General features: G+C 38.3%; 1 protein-coding gene across 3 annotated transcripts; it reads right to left on the bottom strand.

The window, feature by feature from the left end:
- Window positions 1-1,885: 1,885 nt before the first annotated feature.
- On the bottom strand, window positions 1,886-15,213 carry LOC107747569 (leucine-rich repeat and immunoglobulin-like domain-containing nogo receptor-interacting protein 2). Of its 3 annotated transcripts, none has more exons than XM_016562154.1 (2): window positions 14,919-15,213; window positions 1,886-4,004 (listed from the first exon to the last, which is right to left on the bottom strand). In XM_016562154.1, the coding sequence occupies exon 2, from the start codon at window positions 3,996-3,998 to the stop codon at window positions 2,175-2,177; it is 1,824 nt and encodes a 607-aa protein (XP_016417640.1). In that variant the 5' UTR covers window positions 3,999-4,004; window positions 14,919-15,213; the 3' UTR covers window positions 1,886-2,174. The 3 variants fall into 3 exon arrangements, with proteins under 3 accessions (XP_016417640.1, XP_016417641.1, XP_016417639.1); XM_016562155.1 differs by lacking the exon at window positions 14,919-15,213 and adding an exon at window positions 14,273-14,635; XM_016562153.1 differs by lacking the exon at window positions 14,919-15,213 and adding an exon at window positions 4,496-4,767.
- Between the last annotated feature and the right edge of the window lie 7,199 nt (window positions 15,214-22,412).

The raw sequence follows: 22,412 nt of genomic DNA, 5'->3' as shown, positions 1-22,412 counted from the left end.
TTCCCAGGGGCGGGGTTTATCTGGGTTTGTGATGTCACGAACCCGGGAAGTAACTTGTTGTAGTCCCTACCAGCCATTTTTGTAGGCATTAAACTGCCAGAATTTTAAAAGACGATATCTCCGTTTGCATTGAACTTTCAGCTTCGTAACTTTGCAGATACTGTTTATGCTCAAACAGCAACATTACACACTAACTAACATTAAAAAAGTGAAATCACAATGAACCACCCCTTTAAAAATGACACTTTTAAAGACATTGTAGAACAAGGGATCATATCGCATATGACACTAGAGAAAATCAAACCAACACAGCTTAGGCCTTTATGTATTAAAAATATATCAAACATTTATCAAAAGATGAGTAGTCCTTTGTATTCAGTACAGCAAAAGAAATATAGTATGAATGTACTACAGATATTAGACAAATGAGTGTGAGTTTCACCCATAATTTGTTTGAAATTAATGGACATGAACTCACTCAGAGAAGCAATGTAAAATATTCCAAGAATATTCTAAGTATTCCTGCCTGACCAATTTAGATTAACTGTATTACGTAAAAATCTATAGAGCTTCAGCAGCTTTGTGCTTGTACACCTAAATCAAGGAGGTCAATAATACACAGAGAAAGCTATCAGTTAGGATTCCTATTCATTTCAATGGCAAGTGCTTGCCTGGCATTTGACCACCTGGAAGTATGCAATTTAAAGTCTGCCATCCTTGCTCATGGGAACTCAGTTCTGGATACCGTTTTTTGAGCCAGTTTTTTTTTTTTTCCTACCCTGGAGAAGTAGGAAAATTACATCATGGCAACATTGATTTGTTGATCACACCATGTAGTATATGCACAATCCTAATCCCTTCACTAGTGTCTATCCTGAGCTGTGACGTCAAAGGAAGCAGACAGGGACAAATATAAGTCCATTTCATGCTTTTAAGAGCCCTAAAAAAGGTCACTACCAAGACATCTACTATACTATAATGGAATATTTGCTTTTTATATGTTTGCTTGAAGAAATTTAGTCACAACTACTTGAGCTGTCCTTTTTAGTTGTCCTTTGTTATTTAGTGAGATGCTAAATTTGACAAAAAATATAAAACAGACAATTTATGATAAAGAAATTTCAAGTTCAATTGACCAACAGCACTTAGCTTTTATATTTTACATTTTAATATGCTTGTTGCTAAGCTACCACAGCGATAATCTATCCCCTAATTGAGATTATTGAAACATTTAGCAACAGAAATATCCTGCATGCAAAATTGGGTGACTTTCCACCATAAAGAGATTAAGTTAAGTTAATAAAGAGATTAATATATATATAAGAAGCACCGAAAGCAATAAGGCTAACAAGGTGTAGGTTCATATCTATTTAGTGTGTTTTGTGCCACAGGAAACACTTGAGACGGGCAAGAATACGATTTGAGATTACAGTAACACTTATCAAGCTGTACGATTTATATTTATTTTCTTTGGAAAATATAACCAGATATTTAGTATGTAAAAACATTTGAGCAGCATTTGACAGAACATAAGAAAAGAAAATAACATTTTCACACAGTTCCACAGACTTCCACTGAGTCACAAATACAGCCCCTGGAACCCACCATGTCAAACGGCTTCTTGCATTTTAACATCTTTACAACAAAATGGCAGGAAACTCTCCGGTTCCCCCGGAGGTTCTGCTAAGAAGAGGATGTCCCAAGAGAACAGGAATTCTGAGCAAAACCAAACACTTCACAACACAGCACTGCCGAGGCTTTTTCCAGTAGATACTTTGCTTATTGGGGAAGACAACTTGAGTTTTTGCAGCGTTTTGAAAGGTAATTGTAATGTATCTGTAAATAGATATATTCATATATATATATATATATATACAGAAATATACCATTCTTTCCCACAAATATGAAATATATACAACAACTTGAATTTAATCACATCTGCACTGTCCAAATAATGCTTTCCACAGACGAAGCATCGCAGAAGACGCACATTATATGGTTTGCCGTTTTTCTTTTTCTTTCTTTTTTTTTTCATTGGGATACCACATGTAAACTCTCATGATTAAATACATCCTCTGCATCTTTTGCAGCACATATACCCAAAGACTCACAAAGTCCAACAGACACGCATACGCAACCATGCAACCCGTGAAATCATCGGCCATTTAAAAAGTTTAGATCATCTTCATGTTGACTCGTCTGGGCCCACTTGTTTCTGTAAGTTCTGAGTTTGCGCCTTTCCGTTTTCGTGGGACGTACTGAATGTCCACGCTACCTCTGTGCTTCCCTTTGCCACGGCTCCATGCAAACAACAACAAGAAACAGAACAAGACGACACCCAGGAAGCTGAGGCAGCCCATTGCTGTGGAGACCAGGATGGTGGTGAAGTCCAGCACCACCCTGATGGTGTACTCTTCCGTGCCATTAATCAGGGAACTGTTGTAGTCGGAGTCAAACAGAAAGCTGCGGTTGGCGTAAAGGGCTCTATCCCTGATTCCTGAGCTTTTAACAGCAACAGTGATGGACAGAGTGGCATTTCCCGCTGGGTTCGATGCCACGCACACGTACATGCCGCTATCCTGAGGCTCTGCCATGCGGAACTCCAACGAGCCATTAGTGTGGACCACCATTCTTCCCGTACTCTTTGTGGTAATGTGCCGCCTATGCGGTGTCAGCCATGACACAGAAGGTGGTGGAGCCCCGTCCGCACTGCAGTATAGCCAAGCTCTCTGTCCTTCTTCTGCCTGTGCTGGGTAAGTTGCCATTGAGACAACCCTGGGCTTGGTGCAGATAACATAGCGAGAGATTTTAGGTTCCACCAGGTCCCTAAGAGGCTTCCCAGCCAAGGGAGCAGGAGCACTACATTCAGGTTGAACATCACCATACAGCAAAGGTGGAGTCCTCACCAGGAGCCAGCGTAGACGACAGTCGCACACTAACGGGTTCTGGCCAATCAGAAGAGTCTGCAGGGCCTCAGAAGCATGAAAAACACTCCTCTCGAGCGTAGAGAGACGGTTGTAACAAAGGTCAAGAAGGCGCAGCGAGGAGGCTCCTTGAAAGGCTTGAGGTTCCACACTGAGCAGGTTAGACTGTCGGACACGTACAACTTCCAGCCGGTCCATTCCCCTCAACCATCCTGCTGGCAGGACACGTATATGGCTGTAAGACAGGTTGAGATGCGTTAGATACAGCAGATGTGTCACCACTGGCACGGACGTCAAGTTGGTGTGGGTAATGGAGAGTGTGCTGAGGTTCAGCCCCTGCAAAGCGGCGGTCGGAAACCTATCTAACAAAGGCCAGCGGTCAACTTCAAGGTGTTTCAGTCGTGGTAGACCCTTAAATGTGTGTGCCTGAAGCTCCACGATGCCCAAGTCCCGCAATCGCAGGCTGGTTAGACCGTGCAGATGTGCGAGAGCATGTGTGGGCACTGTGCTCAGGTTGCATCGCTGCAGCGTTAGAGAGCGCAGGGACGCCAGGCCGCTGAAGGCCCTTGGGGCGATAAACACTAGCTCATTATCACTCAGCTCTAGTACCCGAAGCCTCCGCTGCTCCTCAAAACCGTAGTCCAGCAGAATAACAAGACGGTTTTGACTGACATCCAGCAGAGTGAGATCGCTGAGGCCAGCCAGCGCTCCGCGCGGCAGCAGAGTCAGCTGATTGCTGCGCAGTCGGAGCGAGCGTAGCTGCGGCTGAGCGCGGAAGCTGCCAGGTTCCACAGATGACAACAGGTTGTTGCTGAGGTCCAGCTCCTCCAGCAACAGCAGCGAGGAGAAGTTCTGTGGCGTCACAATGCGCAGCCGGTTTTTACTGAGGTCCAATGCCCTTGTCTCTATAGGGATGCCTTCAGGCACCTGCGCTAACCGCCTGCGATAGCATGACACAGAACGCGTGGGCACAGAACACTCGCAGCGGGCAGGGCAGGCGTGGGCGGGGCACTGAAACAGGAAGAGTGGCAGGAGGGAGAGCCCCAGAGCACAAAAGAGCGGAGAGAACAGCATGGCCACCTACAGAGAGAAAACAGAGACAGAGAAATATGATATAGATGAGAGAGATGGCTGCATGGTTAGTTACTCAAGGTAATGTAAACAGCCACATACATACACTCTTGAGACTATAGGTCATTGTACAAAATCTGTCATTCTACAAGGTCATTTTAAATTAAAATTATCAGCTGTAATATAGGCTTATTTTTAAATGTATTTATTTTTATATATTTATTTATTTATTAAGAGGAACTGGGTGTATTGATATAATAAAAGAGCACCGTTCAGTTTGTGATTCCAGAAATTAAAAATTAAAACAATAGTTACTGAGGGGGACAAAACAAAATACGATTTCAGTTAACATCCAGATTACATTTTTTATTTTTTTAATGTGTTTATAAAAATGTTTGATAGTAAAAGTTTGCATTTATTTCTATACATGCAGTATGTGTACAGCATGAGGGACACAAATAAGCCTGTGTTTAGTAGAATGACCCCTGTAATGCACATACATGCACGTCATGTCCTTTGTTCCATCCCAATTTCCCAACACCTCCTCTGTGCAAGACCTCTGCTGATTCTAGCTGACGGTGGTGCATCGATCGTCTCTTTCTCTGTCTCTCATATGCACACACACACACAAAACCTGCTTTCAGAAGGACATCTCCAAACATGCCATAACCATGGAAACCCCATGCTCCCTTGGCAAAAGTCCTGCTTTGCCAATTGAAATCAATAATGGAGGAAAGCAAAAGGCAGGCATTCCACAGGTCTGTTAGGCTCTGATCACAAATGTGTCATTTAGATTAGATACGAAAACTGATTTTAACCATGTCATTGTCTGTCTAAATGTTTTATGTCTGTGAAATCACCAGGTAATTGGGGAAGATGAGGGAGCGAACACTATTAACTGTAGGACAATAAAATAGGCATACAATATAAAATCAGAAAAGGGCACAACAATATTAGAGACAAAAAGGAGATTTTTGTAATTGTGTATTTTTATATAATGACAATTTACCTTTGGATATCTTATCTATTATTATCTATTGATTGACTTTCCTACCAACATGAAATGGGTTGAAATACACCCCTTATTTCAGACAATATAAAAATCGAACAGACAGCCTCTCAGATAAGAATCACCAGCAAGGGAGCTTTTACATTTTCTGAGGTATCTATCTTGCATGAGAATGCATCATTTAAACCTGCATCTAAACTACCGCCATTTAGTCTTGTAATTAAAAATGAATGTCTCCATCGTAAAATCTGAAGTCGGCTTTGGAATGGATTATTACATTTTACAACATCCCAGCAGCTCTGATTATATACATCTCTTTATGTTTCTCACTTCTAGGCTGTTCTTTAATATTTTAAATACTCCCTTAGACATGATGCACACTGTTGCATACTTCAAGATGATGCGTTTCTCATTATTATGAAAGATACGTGAGCTTTGAAAACATAATTATCAAAGGGCATAATATGTGGAAAAGTTACATGCACGTATTCTCAATTAATTATTAATAGAACAGAACCATAAAGGCATCTGTTTCCATTATTGCTCTAAAATGACCATAAAGAGAAATGGTCATAATCTTGGGCTGAAAAAATGGGGCAGACAATTTTCAGTGAACTGGCAAGCCACCATGGAGTGCTCTCATAACCGATATAGCAACAGATTGACCTGCATGCATGGAATAAACCTTGTGCCTAGTTTCCCTCTAATGTATAATTTAGACATGTGGCTTTACTACGTCAATAATAATCTACCATGCATTATTACAACAATTTTCCTTACAATTCCTTGTATAAACCTAGTGCAAATCACATTTAAAAATGTACCTAATGCATTTAAATGCCGGAACTCGTTAAAGGGGTCATATGATGCGATTTTTTAATTTTTCCTTTCTCTTTGAAGTGTTACAAGCTCTTGGTGCATAACGAAGATCTGTAAAGTTGCAAAGACTACAGTCTCAAATCCAAAGAGATATTCTTTATAAAAGTTAAGAGAAAAAGTTGTACCTTTTTTCTGAGAGTGTAAGATGACTCTCAAAAACAGAACCTGTTAAAACCCTTCACCAAAACCGTGTAAACAATTAAAAATTAATTAATAATAAAATATTAATTACAAAATAAATTATAATAATGTTTAATGAAAATAATAAATAAACAGAATAAATACAATTTAGAAATATTCATCAGTTATTGTATTGACAGCCATAGTTTTATGTTTGGCTTCAAGTTTATTCATTTAACAGTACTAATGATGGATGAATAAAATATATAGTGACAACTTAAATAAAATATCAGATCTAATATTATAATATTTTATATGATATATAAATGAATAATTATAAATGAAAAAAGTGAAGCTTTGGGCTGGAGAATGTCTTGTAGCATTTTCCACAGTTCTGCTTAAAATGAGTTTTTGTAAGTACACTAGCTCAGTGTAATGCATATGAAATGTGTTTACTGAACTGGAACATAAAAGAAATGGAATGTATTGACAAACTGACAAAATATTTTTTTCAAATCAAAGATGCCAGAATGTTCGATTTAACCTTAGCTAACACTCCATACAGACATCAAACAATAGCGGTGCGCAGAGATCACACTATAGTATCACTCCCTGATTTTTGTTGCGAGAATGTATCAAAAAACCTTCTCTGTCCTCTTCTAGCGTATCAAAGTAAAGATCAGAGCGTTTCCTCATACTTTGCAGGTGAGCTGTGGAAAACAATCCGGCCATGTCACCTCGTTGCTCTACATCAGCGTCTCGATTCCACAGACAGCGATTGTGAAGCCCGCGGTTTCTCTTACTTTGAGGACATTCTGCAGATTAACTTGGTCTAATTTTAGTTTATCTAATTTTAGTCTCATCCATTTTTCATTGAGTGAAACCACCACAGCCACTGAGAGCGCAGTGTCCCATCTCCCACCGCGTGAGTGTGCGTATAGGCTGTGTGTCTGAGCTATTTGAGACCGAACGGGAAAAGGCAAAAGTTTGCTGTTGGGAATGTTTGTGAAGCATGCATATGTACATATATCAGCTTGCATAGAGAGTGCGTGTGTGCTGATTTTGATCCTTCGGGGTCTTTGGATCTCATGTTTAATTAAGCGCTACAGCCCAAGCTTGAACTACATTTGGAGATCATTTCATACAGAGGTGTCTAAATGTAGGTGCCACAGGCTGTGTGTGTTCCCAGCGTGTCGCCTTCAGACGGCATGTTGTAGTATCTCTACGATGCTCTGATCCAGCCCAGTGGAGCTCTATTGACTCCTGCTATTGATCTCTGCGTTATTACACATTCACTTCTTCACACGTCTCTCACATTACACAAGACTGCACCCATGGCAACCGAGCCGTCAATCAAACCCTTATCTCTGAATGTTTCATATCCCTAGAGCTCAGGTGAGAATCCACTGAATATACTTTAATAATACCCTAATGATTTTGCCGGAGTGTGTTGCTTCACTCATTTGAGTTTCTGTGCTGTTAAGATGACTGTTTCCCCCACGAGAAGGAAGTATGGGGGAATACGGTATTTCCTGCATGTTTTCATGCTGTCAGCTATCCTTATTGGTATAAATTAGCATGTTTATGTGTGCGTGCGTGTTTGTGTACGTCTGGCTGTCTCGCTGGCAGCACTGATGCAATGTGTTTATATTTAATGGACATTCAGTACATAATCAGTAGGGTGTCTGGGCTCAGCTGCTAATGCCTTAATTTAGGGTGCATTTGTCAAACCCGTCAGCATTTGTTCTTCAAATGACAGGACTTTTAACTTAGATATTAAGAAGCGTAAAATACAAGCAGACAAACATTCAAACACCCAAAGCTCATTTGTAGCTCAATATTTGCCATTTTGAGATAAATACCCCTGTCTACTTGGTCGATTAGCAGAAGTGTTACCTCCCCCTTGTTACTTTTAAAATCTATATAAAATTATAATCAATAGGGCTGTAACCGCCATAGACATTGAAGGGGACAAGTCTCCCCCATATTTGAATTTTTTGCTCTGCTCTGCTGCACTCTGTTACGCATCGCTCTGTTTGTTGTTAGGATGACAAAAAAGATTTAAAAGTTACATTTTAGACTGGTCTGCCAAAATGTCAAAATTATTGAGATGGCCAATCATATCAAAATATGCAGGGTTTACTGTTCACAGAAACAGAGCAGAAATTTCCAGCATTAAAGGGGTCATATGATGCTATTTTAAAGATCATTATTTGGTGTATTTGGTGTAACAGAATATGTCCGCATTTGAACAGTCAATAGCAAATACTTAAACTAGTAACAAAACATACTTACAGTCCTTGATTCAGAAGCACCAGATTGTCATAGCAAAGTCAGAATTGACCTTTTTTTTTAACTCCAAAGAGAAAGGAAAACTTGAAATCGCATCATATGACCCCTTTAACATGGAAAGAGAAGAGAAAAGTAGCAAAACATTTCATATTTAACGTGTTTTTCCATATAAATATTAAACGGCTGACAGTAATATTACAGTAATATAATTAAATTAAATTATTATACAGTATATATATATAAATATATATATATATATTTAATATAATTTTACATTTAATTATATTATTATTATTGATTGCTATTATATACTGTATCAATATTATATGGCTATTGGTTAGCCTGCTTACAAGTCTTGAAAACTCAAGCCAGCTCATTTTTTATGCAAATATTACATGTATTATCATAATTAATATAAAGTCAAAACTATGCATAACAATCAAGAAAGAATTGAAAAAAAAAATGCTGTTTAAAGTAGTTCGGATGGACTACAGTCAAACTGCTGTGACAAATATCATGTCAAACGGCCAAATTGATCTACATACACACCATAAAGCTTGTTCACTAAAACAAATCTTCAGCACGAAGAATTCTTGAACAGTTTGTAATCTCTAAACTATCAGAAAATAAAAATACAATGTAAATCTTGAAGAGAGAAGCTCAAAACGCCCTCAGAGGGAACACAGATATTATGTAAGGGAAGAGAAAACAATTGAAGATGCAACAGAAAAAAGAATCCAAAGATATAATAGGCAGGAGCTGGTGAGAAGAATATAAGAGGTAAGAAGAGGTAATTCAGAAAGAGGAACATGCTGCAGTGCATAAGAGAAAAACAACGAGACAAGAAATCAGGCATACTGATTCATCTTTCCACCTGCGCGCCTGGGTAATAACATTAATGTGTGTGCAGTCACGTTTATTTGGCCAACAGGTTTCCTCCTCCCTTTGGCATTTGTCTGTGTGTGTGCTCATCCCCGCCATACTGTGTAGTGGAAGCATCATTTATGCTTTCTTGTTGGTTTCTCTTCTGCATGCACAATATTCTCAGTGTACACAATTACACACACAAAAAAAAGAAAGGGATGCGAGAGACGGAGAAAAGGCGAGATTTGATGAGCCGACTGCCTCCAGACATCGCTTCTGCAATGCTAATTAACCCTGCAGGCAAAATCCACCACCAAGACACTAATCCTTAAACATAAACACACACACCCTTCCACACACAGGACCTCAATGCATACCGCGAATGAAAGTTTTACTTAGATGCAGCAGAGTTATTTCCCTTCGCCTTTATTTTCCTTTATAATTATTTTCCGTCTAATCTAAAAGGTGATCTAATCACTTAATAATTATGCTTAATTGGGTATTTTCAAACACAACAGGGAGCAGACTTTACATTTCTTCCAGAAAATATATGTGGTGGCTAGGTGTTTGCAGTCAAAACCCAAAACTCGTATAGGATTTTTCCAAAAAATCGAATCTGGTTGATTTAAAGCACACTCCTCCTCAACAAGTCACACAATTTGCAGTATTATTCTTGCCCATGCAACAGGGTTGTGTAAAATTGTAAATTTGAATTTAATTGACCACACACCACAGGAAGTTGAGTTGGAATTTGCAATTACTGGAAGTGAAATTTACTGAAAATTCAGATAAAGTCAAGTTTTTGTTTGTTTGTTTTTCTCCCACAATGGTCCAAAAAATTGGTAACATAAATACAAATAAAGTACATATTTCTATAGCGGGACATTTTTCAACTTTTGCGGTCAAGCCAAGTTTTGTCTTTGTGTCAGGGTTATATATTTGGAATTTCAGTTCATTTTAAATCTACTTCCTTCAATACTTCCTCATTCAGTGTTCTAAGTCTATGCAATTCTAGTTTCTGCTTGCAACCTCAAATCAAATTCAGGAATATAAGTTGATTTTAAAAAGCAAATACCACTAATTGGCATGAGCTGATAAGATCTTTGGGTCATGGCAACCACAAAACATCTTCTTCATGAGGATCTTGGTGGTGATCACACTCTAGAGGACACTTTTTCTTGGAGGTGAGACAGAACATCTATCCTTGCTTGGCATTTCCAGGGAATTGAATCAGGATTATGTCAGCTGCTCTAAGAAGCAGTGCTCTTAAAAGCAGTCTGTTTCTGATTCCATAGAGTGCATTACCATTATGAGTCCAAACCAGCTCTAGCATAAAATCTTGGCACTTGGATAATGGATAATGATAAGGCTAACACAACAACCACTGCCACCAACAAAACGCATGAGCTGATTCGCATACAAGTGGATTAAACAAACACATCTTCCTCATAAATGTCATTGCTTCACCCAATTCATTTTTCTAAATAACCTTAATGGAAAGCACTGGTCAAGCAATTTAATTTAAAATAAGTGAAGTGAGACACTAAGTGAAATTACTTTGGCAATGGCTGCATAAGTTTCACAGCAACTTGACAGAACTGCCAAAAGCTCACAAAATCTCACATACAGACATGACTGACACAGCCACACATCCATCCACATGCATATTTAGTTTGTTGCCTGATATATGCTAATTCATGCACATAATGCAGATTACTGAGATAGTTATCGGGCTTCAGCTCTTTGAGTACTGTTTGTCCCCAAACAAGCTAACAAGTCAGCTGGAGGAACAAATAAATGGCCTCATTCTCCCATGCAGCATTGCGTTAAGCAATACCAGTCAGAGAAACAAATATATTAACAGCGAGAACTACCCTAGTAGTTGGTGGCACCGAGGGTGTGAATTGCATGCAGATGCAAGACTGAACCACAGAAAACCTTGTTACAGTTCATTCAGACACTGGAACTGGCCACTCCTGAATATGAAAATAAAAAAAATAAAAACTTTAGAGATAGTGAAAAAAGGAGTTATTCAAAGATGACTCGTAGCATTAACGGAGGGAATAAATGTAGTAAAAAAAAAAAAAAAAAATCTGTTAGTGTGCTGTCTCCCTAGAGGATGCTCAGGAAGCTCCTGGAGGCCATCAGGGCCAGTGGAGTTGAAGCAGAGCAATCGGCACTTTGAAAGGAAGCCTAATTAAAATGCAAAAACACTTGCTTAGTCAGACAGGATTCAGAGCAGGACATTTTTTCTTCATGTCATACTTCTGACAGTATAACGAACCTGTCTAATTGTGAATATTAGATGGTTTAGCATGAATACGTGAGCTGCTCTGTGAGGCTTCTAGAAGCTCTCATAGTCATAGCACAATATACAGTGATATTATCTCCAGTGAGACAGGTTGCTAATATTTAGGTCAGTGGGCCCTTATGCTATAATATTGACAAAAGAAACTCAAATTAGCCCAACACAAAATCAATATTGTAGCTTAATATTTAATCTCTTTCCACTCAAAGCATTCTGTAACTGTTCCCTTAGTACCTAAGGGAAATCAGGGAAAATAGCATTTATATGATAGCATATATATATATATATATATATATATATATATATATGGGCAAACCAATATTGTACTGATATGTTGCATACTGATTAGTATAATGAAATGATTGTTCAATAGACTAAAAAGTGTTGAGAAAGTTGCGTATTAATCATGAATTTTCATTAAATGTTCTGTATTTTTAAGAATGGTTTTCCAATAATATTTTACAAATTCCATTTCATTCTGACTGCTAATTGTCTATTAACAGTGTTTAATATGAATTCTCAATGGTGAATTCTTGCTGACATGCAACTGCATTACGCTTGTACTGGACTGATCTTGGAGTAAGAGAGAACACAGGTTTTTCTTAACTTAAAAAACAAACAAACAAAGAACTGCAGGTAAAATCTGGTTCACTTCAGAAAAAATACTGCTCTGATCCCCCCTTTTCGGCCTAGACATCTCCTGCATATCCTCCCCATATGGCCCTGGTATATACTGCAGATTGTTAACACTAGTGTGTCTAATTTGTATCCCTGTTGGCTTCCCTCAAAGTTCCTTAATGAACCCAGCTAAACTGTCAGACTTATTAGGCTTGGCTATGGAGAAACAGACTTGTGATTTACAAATCCCCAGGGGAAGTAGGGTTTACATTACTTGTCACTAGTTCTCAATTGCTTCAATATCTTAGTACATCTGTGCTAGTTTGCTGTGGCTAAGCTGCGTTCTCTACAGGGAGAGGTGCCCACCATTCTACATCTAGAAACGTCTTTACTTGGCTGTTTCTTGTCACTAGTTCTCAATTGCTTCAATATCTTAGTACATCTGTGCTAGTTTGCTGTGGCTAAGCTGCGTTTCTCTACAGGGAGAGGTGCCCACCATTCTACATCTAGAAACGTCTTTACTTGGCTGTTTGCTGCTATAGATGGCTATTTACTTGTTTGCAACCATGTTGTCACACAACAAACACAGTCGTGTCCTGTCTGAGCCTGAGCCAAGACTACGGGGAAGTGAACTGCTTATGATCGAAAAATCGAAGCAATTGACGAATGGTGAAACAGGCAATTAAAGCAAAACAGTAAACCAACTACAGACCAAACCTCCTATCGCAGTGTAAAAAGTATACATCCAATTAACTGTAAACTAAATAAATAAATAAGAAAGAGCAAGGAAAATAAATATACTCATTATTAACCACATCTATTAACTAAATCTGGATCAGATACCCATTTCTTCAGACAGCACTATATTTTCAGTGCCATTTTCTTGTTGCCTCTTTCTAAATTGCCACTCTGGCTTTATTCTTGATTCATATCTTTTGCGTTCTGCTGAAGAGTAATTTTAACAATACAATATATGCACATTCTAATAAGTCACTTTGGCAGTGTAAGACACCGTGTACAAAAAGTATACAAGAAAAATGTATTTATGTTAATGTAAATGCATTTCTGCATGCCTCATGAAGGCATTTCAAACAGTAGCAGAATGTTATGCCTTCAGTGTTTACATTTACATTTAAAACAAGTTGATTTAATTCACTGAGCAATCATTTAAAATTCCATTCAGTTCTTGCAGCATTTGTGAATTTCTGTAAAAGCAGTCTGGAGGCTTTCCTGAAATGTGGCAGCACTAATCTAGGTAAACCATTTTGCTTTGCTTTAAAAAAAAATTTTTAAAAAAAAAAAAGACAAACACTTTATTTCATGGTCCAGTTAGTACAACGTGTCAGCAAAATAACAGCAGTATGCACATAATGTCAATACAGACCTGTTGGTGTAGCTTACAAGGAGAATAAAGAAGAGATTAAACCTGTTAAACACTGAAATCTGTGCTACGTTTGTTACATAATAATTACATGGTAATTACCATGTAATATACCACATTAAAGAACATTTCCCCCAGAGCCTAATTAGGAGCTAAAATGTTAAAGAGGTAGAACACATTTTTTTCTGAATGTAAAGAATTGCCGTTTCTCTGGGGGGTGATGCGACACACGATGCTGTGATTCAATTAGGTCGGACATAAAGGATAATACATCAGAAGGTGTTAGGGTGTAGACAGCATCACGATCTTAGGGTTAGTTATACTTGCCTTCCTGATATGGAATATGAAGACATCTCGAGTCTTTTGGTTAAAGCTGTGTTACAAACGTTTCCTCAAGACAACACCAATTCACACTTTCAAAAACAGCATGTACTCTTCAGTTCCAGCCTACACACTCATCTCATTCGTGGATGTACTAATTCACAGCAAGTTCAAAAAGTTACGTTTCTTTTAAAAAGGGAACAGATTACCAAATGTTCCCTACATCGCTATACACCTCTAAATAGCCTCGTATCAACTTGCCAGGTCCATTTTCTCAATCCCTCTTTTTTTCCCTCTTCCTTCAGCCCCTAATGGATGTGAAAATGGAATTGCATATCCCGGAGATCTGCTGAGTTTATATTTCGTCTTAACGTGATTTAAACTAAATAATCGTCCTCTCGCCACATGTGACGACACACTTTGATAAGATGAAAATGCAAATGCATGAATCACACCCTGACACATTCATCCTGTAAGTTACTTACTTATTCAGTCAGTCAGCCAGTCAAAAGCTCTGTGTGTCTCTCCCGAAGGCAGGTCTTCTTTATTGTGTCTGACAGCCCCAACCCTGTCCTTCTCCACCCCCTGAAATCCACACTTTTTGTTCTTTACCTATGAACAGCATCCATCACTGTCCGGAGCCCTTCTAGTCTATCAGCGCGTGAGATCGGAAGCGTTGAAGGGGGAATCGCAGTGGCTGCCGTCTGCCGAAGAAGCTCCGCTAAGACCGAGCGCATTAACGACACCTGACCGTCCGTCACAGACAAAGTGAACTAGTGACACACTTACGTGCACCGTGCTGATGAAATATCGCAGTGATGTCTCCCTCGCTCCTGTGCCTCTCTCTTTTTCCCACCTCTCCACTAAAGCGCAGGCTGTGGAAATTCGCAGCAGCACTCGCTGAAACCCCTGGCAGAATACATCACCACTTTCCCCTTTATGAGTCACAATGCACACACATACACACCTCTGATCCGTTCCTACCTGCCACATGCGGAGCGTCTCAAACCAACGCGCACTTTTTTTTTTACCTTTACCTCCATGCACTACAGTTTAAATAGTCTCAACTCTATCACAAACACACCTCACGGCATAGGTAGGCTTACGTGCTCAACGCGTGCTGCTGGTTACCTGTGGCTGCTGTTCTAGATGCCATAAGGATCAGCGTTCCTGTGATCAGCGTCTGAGCGATCAGCTAAGAGGATGAGGGAACAGCCAGCACTCTGTCTCCACGACAACGCCTGGCAGATGCCACACCTCCAGTTCAGGCTCCTCAAGAACAATAAGCGTTTATCGCCACCCTCCCTCTCTCTCTTCTTCCCTCTCCATCCGCCGCTTCCCGCTGTAAAGCCGCGCTCACTCGGAGAGAGTGACGCGCTTGTGTGTGACGTCTTCCCAAAAGCAGGGATTCTGTATGTGTGTCTGTTAGACTGAGTTCCACAAGGGGATTAGGCACTTTTCATGTGCATGACGCACACTAGAAAGAGAGAGAGAGAGAGAGAGAGAGAGAAAGAGACCGGAGATGGAGAGACAGAGGATGGGGTCGTCATGGAGATATTTGCCCATGAAGGGAGTGTAGGATGAATGACATGAGATAGAGATAGAAAGAAAGAAGTGGCGTTAGTGAAGCCCTACGACACAGCCGTACGGCACTTTTGATTCAGTTTGGCATAAAAGAGAAGAAGAACCGTCTCACTAACAGAGAGACTTGTGCTGATTTGCATGCACATATTCTCGCTTTCTCCTCCTGAGCTTTACGTGTGTAAATGGCTAGCCCTCGGGGAGGCCCTTCTACTGCTCTATCGTGCGTCTGACTTAATGCTCCAGCCTTAAGATTAAAATAGCTGCAGCCAAATGCCTTAAACCCGCCGCCTTTTCTAAGATTACAAAGCACTCGCTTGTCCAGCAACCTGAGCTTCAATATGAAACCTTGCTGAAGGGACAAAGCGAGGGCAGATTCCCTGATGGTACTTTAGGTAACACAAAATGCCATGTCTAATTCCTATTAACATGGTGTAGATGGCAATCTGCCATTGGGAGTATGACAGGCTCTTCATTCTACATACTAAACAAAGAACGCTACAGCCAGTAATTGTGCACAGTGTAGAGGGTGTTATAATTAAACCACTCCCCATCAGGTTTAAGCCTCGCTAACAAGAGAATAATTGACTGAAGTGGTCGGCGGCCATACAGATGAAGCCTTGATGTATATGATCTGATAGTAACGAGCTAGTCGACGGTATCTGGGGCGTCAATGTATGCGCCATGTGCTCTGCCGAATGCCGAATGTGTTTTCAAAGGTGCAGCTGTAATTGTAGAACTCTATCATCTGATTCTGTCATGCTGATCTGATATCAAAAAGATGAAAGCTTAGTGTGATTGCACATTCCAGGAGCAGGAATCCCACACATGCAAAGCCGGATACACACAGAGACAATTACAAAGAAAGTCACATTCTTGTTTGGTGCAAGCAAAAGTGCAATCTCTATTGCTTTTAGGTGTCTGTAAAAGTGTTCGCTTTTGAACATACAAATACGTGCGAAGTAACAAAGAAATGTTACGTTCACACTGGAGCTTAATCCAGAGTCACTCCTAGTTTGACTGCTTAATCTTGTTCTGTACACTCTAAATTTGGTTATTTATGAGAGGGACAACTGCATTCTACAACCAAATTTACTCGAAAAATACAGGTTGAAAAAAAAACCAGGACCAGTTTAAACCACTTATTCTTATAACCACTTGACTTATTTGCAAATTTTGACATCCACCTATCTCTCTCTACCAGCTCTGTGGTCTAATGGCGATCCATTACTGTCCAAGAGAGCATGCAGTTTAAAAAGAGCAGCTAAATGAAAAGAAAAACTTTCCAGATGATGAGACGCCTCAGGTTGCTAATATTACTTCGCTCACAAATAGCCAAACAGGTTCATCTGTTAGCATCCATGTTTATTGTTAGCACCCTAAAACAGTAATGTATTTAAAATACATTTATTTCATACTAAGTATAGTTCAAAATCTATTAATATATTTACTGAAATATCACTCGAGACTTAAACTTAAACTTTATTTGGAGTATCACTTGTGCACAATGCACATTTCTTAATATTAAGCCTAAAATGTGTTTTAATGTCACTATTGATGAGGATTGTATGATCTTTGAATAATATCGATCTTTAAATGCAAGATATTTAAAGTGTACCTAAAGTATACTTGCAATAGATCCACTTTAGCACAAATATACTTCAGTGTATCTTTAATTGGACTTCAGCACTACTTCAAGTACAAAATTAGTTTTTCCAATTTAGCAGACTTTAAGTATACCAGCTTAGTATACCAAAGGTACAATTGCAGGGTATTTTTTTTACATAAATATGTAAATGTATTTGTAGTATACTTAGCATAAAAATAAATGTATTTCAAATACATTTTAGTGTATTTATTTTTCCACTAGGGCAGCCAGATAATTCAGGAGTGACTCCTGTAGTCTGTTCACACTTAAATTTAACATTAAGTGCATTCACTCCCAAAACTGTCAAATTGCTTTTTTTTTTAGCTATACATAATGTCTTCTGGTTGAACCAATAGTGAATGATTGGAACAACAACAAAAAAAATAAGTGCATTCACTCCCAAAACTGTCAAATTGCTTTTTTTTTTAGCTATACATAATGTCTTCTGGTTGAACCAATAGTGAAAAATTTCTCATTCCAATCTTACGTACGTATTGTATACAATTCTGGTTGTTCTGCTTGTGGCACAGAAATGACATGTCACCTATCATGTGCCCAAATAAACATGACTGAATTCACCAATAAAAAGGCTTGATGCACTGAACTGACAACATTTAAAGTGACAATTGTTTTACTTCTTCAATATGAATAAAGAATGAAACATTCTAAAGTAAACAAAAGTAAAAACAACCAATTTAATTATGCAGGAGACGCTTTGATGTTTCTTTGCATGTTTGATCATTTCAGTCGTCTTTGTTTGAAAGCAACAAACCGAGATGCAGAGACACGACGGCTCACCTTGACGTGAAAAAAAGGAGCCCAGAGTGAGATACATTCATTAATGTCTCCTCACACAATCGTGCAGCATCGTGTGTCAGAGTTTAAGTGTGAACAGAACACATTTCCTCAACTCTCACACACACACCATACGTAGCCGTTCACTGGCCAGTCGGTTGCTATGGGAAACCATCAGAACGCATCAAAACGAGCCCTCGAGGGACTCCTGCCACGAGCAATCCTATCCACTGAAACACTCTTAACAGTGTGTGTGACAGAGTGCCGTTTCCAAGATGTGGACAATTCGGTTTCTCACACCTTGCCTCATAAAAGAAAGAGAAACTCATCTGTCAGCAGTCTAATAACAGCCGGGAAAGCATTTAGGGTTCATGCTGTGCTCGGATATTGACGAGACATTTTAGAAAATAGAATCATTATTGGGCAGTACAAATATAAATCTAAAGAACAAGGCAAATAGATACAAATCTGTACATGAATCACCCTTCGGTGAGACCTATAGGACTGTGATTTAGGTAGCATTTATAAATAGGGATAGCATTTACACCTGAACACGGCATGCTGAATTCAGTTAAAAAAATACATGTATGGATAACATTTTAACATTTATGTTACTGCAAGCAAGCAATGCTGTGCTAAACTTCATCATAAAAAAGTAAATCGAACAGAAACATTCGATTCCTCAAACAAACAGAGAAGTCATGTGAACTCAGTGGCAGTGATCTCAGGCTGTAGACCTACAGGCCTCAGCTCTTCAAGTCAGTGAGGGGGTGACTAATTGGCAGAGACAAAGTGAAGGTTGAGTCTCCATCTTGTGACAATTAATCATAATATTCATAGATGTGTATCTCACTCTTGAAGTATATTACTTTCACATTTAGGTTACTGGCAGATGACTGCTGCATAGGAAAGTGCATATTGTGTAAGTGACAATTATCGAAGCATGTAAATGAGGATACCACTATATTTAAACGGTTTGCAATCAAAATCTTACATTAAGGTGGGGTGTGTATATATATATATATATATATATATATACACATTTATACTGACTCCAAACTTTTGAACAGTAATGTGTGTGTGTGTGTGTGCACACGCTTTGCATCACTGGAATAAATTACATTTTAAAATATATTAAAATATAAACTATTTTTTATTATAATAGCATTTCACAGTATTACTGTTTTTCTTGTAATTTTGATCAAATAACTTCAACTTTAGTGAGGATAAGAGATTTCATTCAAAAATGCTGAAACATCTTACTGATCCCAAACTTTTGAACGGTAGTGTATAATATATAAATGCATATGCGTGCACACACTCACAAAGATTCAGAGGAAACATACTGTATATACAGTACATAAAATATATATAAATATATAATATATATAGGCCTAAATACACACACTGCATGCTAAAATCCATCTAAAACTATTTTCAAAGGTATCATGCCACTTTTTGAATAATCACTTTGCTTGCATCTTTTATGAGTAATGATAATTGAGCACCATGAAATATTTATACTTTTAAAAATTTATTTGACACAGGGCCATTTGAAATGCACTAAGGCCAAAAGAGCCAGTTACAATACCAAAGATATGAACCTTTGCCTGTATTTCATTTAAAATCACATAATATACTTATGAGAACATATTTAGAGAACTTCTGAAAGTCATTGTTATGGTGATAATATATACTGCATGATCTCGCCATACATGCTTATATCACTACCATCCACTGTCAAAATACTGAAAATGTTTGGCAAAAACCCCAAGCCACATGCCAGGATTGCTGCAACAATGAAGATGCTTTTGTGCTCTCTGGTAGCTAGAGGCAAGAACAAACATGTAAAGTAATAAGTCATGACTTAACCTAAGAGCATCCTGCCTAGTGAATAACCATTTATACTATGGTATTCAGAGGTCGGATGGGGTTTAGTGTCAAAGATATGCCTAGTGGCTCTTTTCCTTTTTAGAGCAGTTGTATAATACCCTCACTGCCCATCTTAGTCTCATCTCAGTTCAGAGGTCTGACTGTTATTAGCTTTTCCTTCCAACGAGTCCTCCATTTTCAAAGACCAAACTTTCATCTCAGATTATGTATCTAAGCACACATAACGAGTATTCACACTACATGCAAAACAGACATCTAAATTAAGATTTCAGCACTGCATATCTCCATCTGCTTGAGACCGGTAATTGGTGAACAAACTGCGTGCTCCTCATTAGAGTTTTGTGAGGGTCACTAAGACTGATTCAAGGGTCTCTCATTAGAGATGCTAGAGGTGTGAAGCGAGGAAGCTCAAACAGCACATCAGACTGTCATCTCATTATCCCGATGTCCAGTACCACATAAACAACCAGAGGACATCAAAATGATATTAAGGACTATTGACACTTGCATGCATCTTTTTGCCATTATTAGTGACCCTGGATCTCAGCCATTAAATAAGACAGAATACTCTTTTATGGTAAAATGAGATTTGTCACGGCCCCTCCCATGTTGTTTGTTTATTAATGCATCTGTTCATCCACTGATCAACAGTGTTGGGGAAAGTTACTTTTAAAAGTAATGCATTACAATAATGCGTTACTCCCTAAAAAAGTAACTAATTACGTTACTTAGTTACTTTTTATGGAAAGTAATGCATTACGTTACTTTTTTAAATCTGGGCAGGGCTTGCTTGTTTGATTTTAATATAAAAAAGTTCTCTTTTACAAATGTAAAAGCCCTTTTCATAACAAAAGTGAAATTAATATGCCTTAGGCTAAAGGAAATGTAAATCCAGCGGCCTCAAGGACGCAGCTCAAACAAATTACATGAAGAATATGATCACTATATTCAGCGATAACAAAAGTTAAACACAAATGTGTCATTTTTGCTTAGTATGACTGAATTGGATCATTGAAGATCAGTAGCAAAGACATTGGTTACTAAAATGGGATTAATACATAAATGATATTTGTCTTATTTAACAAATTTATTTATTGCAGGTTTGTATAATATTCTGAGTTTGCATTTGACTGTTTTTATTCATTTTGAGAATACTGAATCTGTTTTTGTGCAGGTGAGATGAGTAAATATGTTCATATGAAGTCATATTAAGAATTACAGTAAGCATCATGTTCACACAGCGAACGCAACACCTCTGCACTTACTCCCGGTTTCTCTCAACATGGCAACACGAGACGAGAGCTGTCAGTCAAGACATGGGAAACAAAGTAACTGGCATTACTTTTTTGAAAAAGTAACTCAGATATTTCCTTAAAATTCTAAATTCTAAATGCAAGGGTGCATTTAATTGATCAAAAGTGACAGTAAAGACATTTCTAATGGTATAAAAAGATTTATATTTCATATAAATGCTATTCTGTTAAACTTTCAACTTTTTCAAAGCACCCTGAAAAAAAGTATCATGATTTTCACAAAAAAAATGCAGCACCACTTATTTGATAACTACATTGATAATAAGAAATGTTTTTACGCGCGAAATACATTAAAATATATTATTTTAGATTGCAATATTTAATGTTTTTACTATATTTTTGATCAAATAAATGCAGCCTGGGTAAGCATTAGAGACATCTTTTTCAAAATCTAAGGGGGAAAAAAAAGCTATAGGAACCACAAAAATTCCTGTATTGATCACCTGTCCTTGAGATAAATAGAAAATCTCAGTTTGAACACCGGCTTGATTCTGAACAAAGTCCACTCTAATAAATCATTATTTATTTTCTTTTTATGTGCTTGCAGTAACCCTTCGTCCTTGCTCTAGTAGCCAGTATCAGGCGACATTCTGATGTGACATCACAGTACAGCACTGTTCAAAGTCTACTGCATGATCCTGCATTAACTTATTCTGAGCTCTATGAATTTAGTTAAATAGATACGAATATTGGATGTAGAAAATAATGTGGCTGTGCAAGCACAATCAAGTTTTGCCCTGACACTAGACTGAGCAGTGCTGATGAGTGTGGAATACTCAACTCAATGGTGACTCGCTTACTGAATGTTTTCAATGCGAGTGTGAGTTTTCAAATCGAAATCTTATATTTCTTAAAATGTGTCAAGTTCAGAAAAACCAAAAATAGATAGCATCGCTAAGAATGGAGTGAACTAAAAAAGTTTGAAAGTTGAGTATGTCAGGTGTCACAAATTGCAGAAAATTGTGGATAAACTTCTGATTCCACCTGAAAAATGCAGATACATTAACTTTATTAATAACCATATGTTTTTCTGCATCTCCTCCTCAGTCAAGATATGTATGCTACCTCTTTGATCTACTATGGTGAGATTTTATGTTCTGATGTTCTGAATAATTAATTGCCCATTAACATCCTGCAACACTGTGGTGATGAATACCGGGATGCCTTTTCCCCTTTTAAGTGAAATAAACTGAATCAACATAAAGCTATTTTATTTTCAGGGCCTATTTGGTAATGCTGCTATCTTAATGAAGAGCCAACTCAAGCCAATGACATCCAGACAAGCACAATTCATCCGTTACAGCACTGCAAAACAAATCCCACAGTTTACTATTCTAACAAGGAATGTAAACGTATGATGCATCAAAAATTCACAATATAAAAACACTTATCTTG

The sequence above is a fragment of the Sinocyclocheilus rhinocerous genome, unplaced genomic scaffold (genome assembly GCF_001515625.1).
Source record: "Sinocyclocheilus rhinocerous isolate Xijiao unplaced genomic scaffold, SAMN03320098_v1.1 scaffold469, whole genome shotgun sequence".
NCBI lineage: Eukaryota > Metazoa > Chordata > Actinopteri > Cypriniformes > Cyprinidae > Sinocyclocheilus > Sinocyclocheilus rhinocerous.
Note: the sequence above shows the minus strand (reverse complement) of the source record. Positions and strands in the feature narration are given on the sequence as shown.

Coding starts and splice junctions, on each gene's coding strand:
- LOC107747569 (XM_016562153.1), bottom strand. CDS start 4,657: ATGTTTGGAGATGTCCTTCTGAAAGCAGGTTTTGTGTGTGTGTGTGCA. Junction 4,005..4,495: donor ACAAAGGACATGACGTGCAT/GTATGTGCATTA, acceptor TTCTCTCTGTAG/GTGGCCATGCTGTTCTCTCC.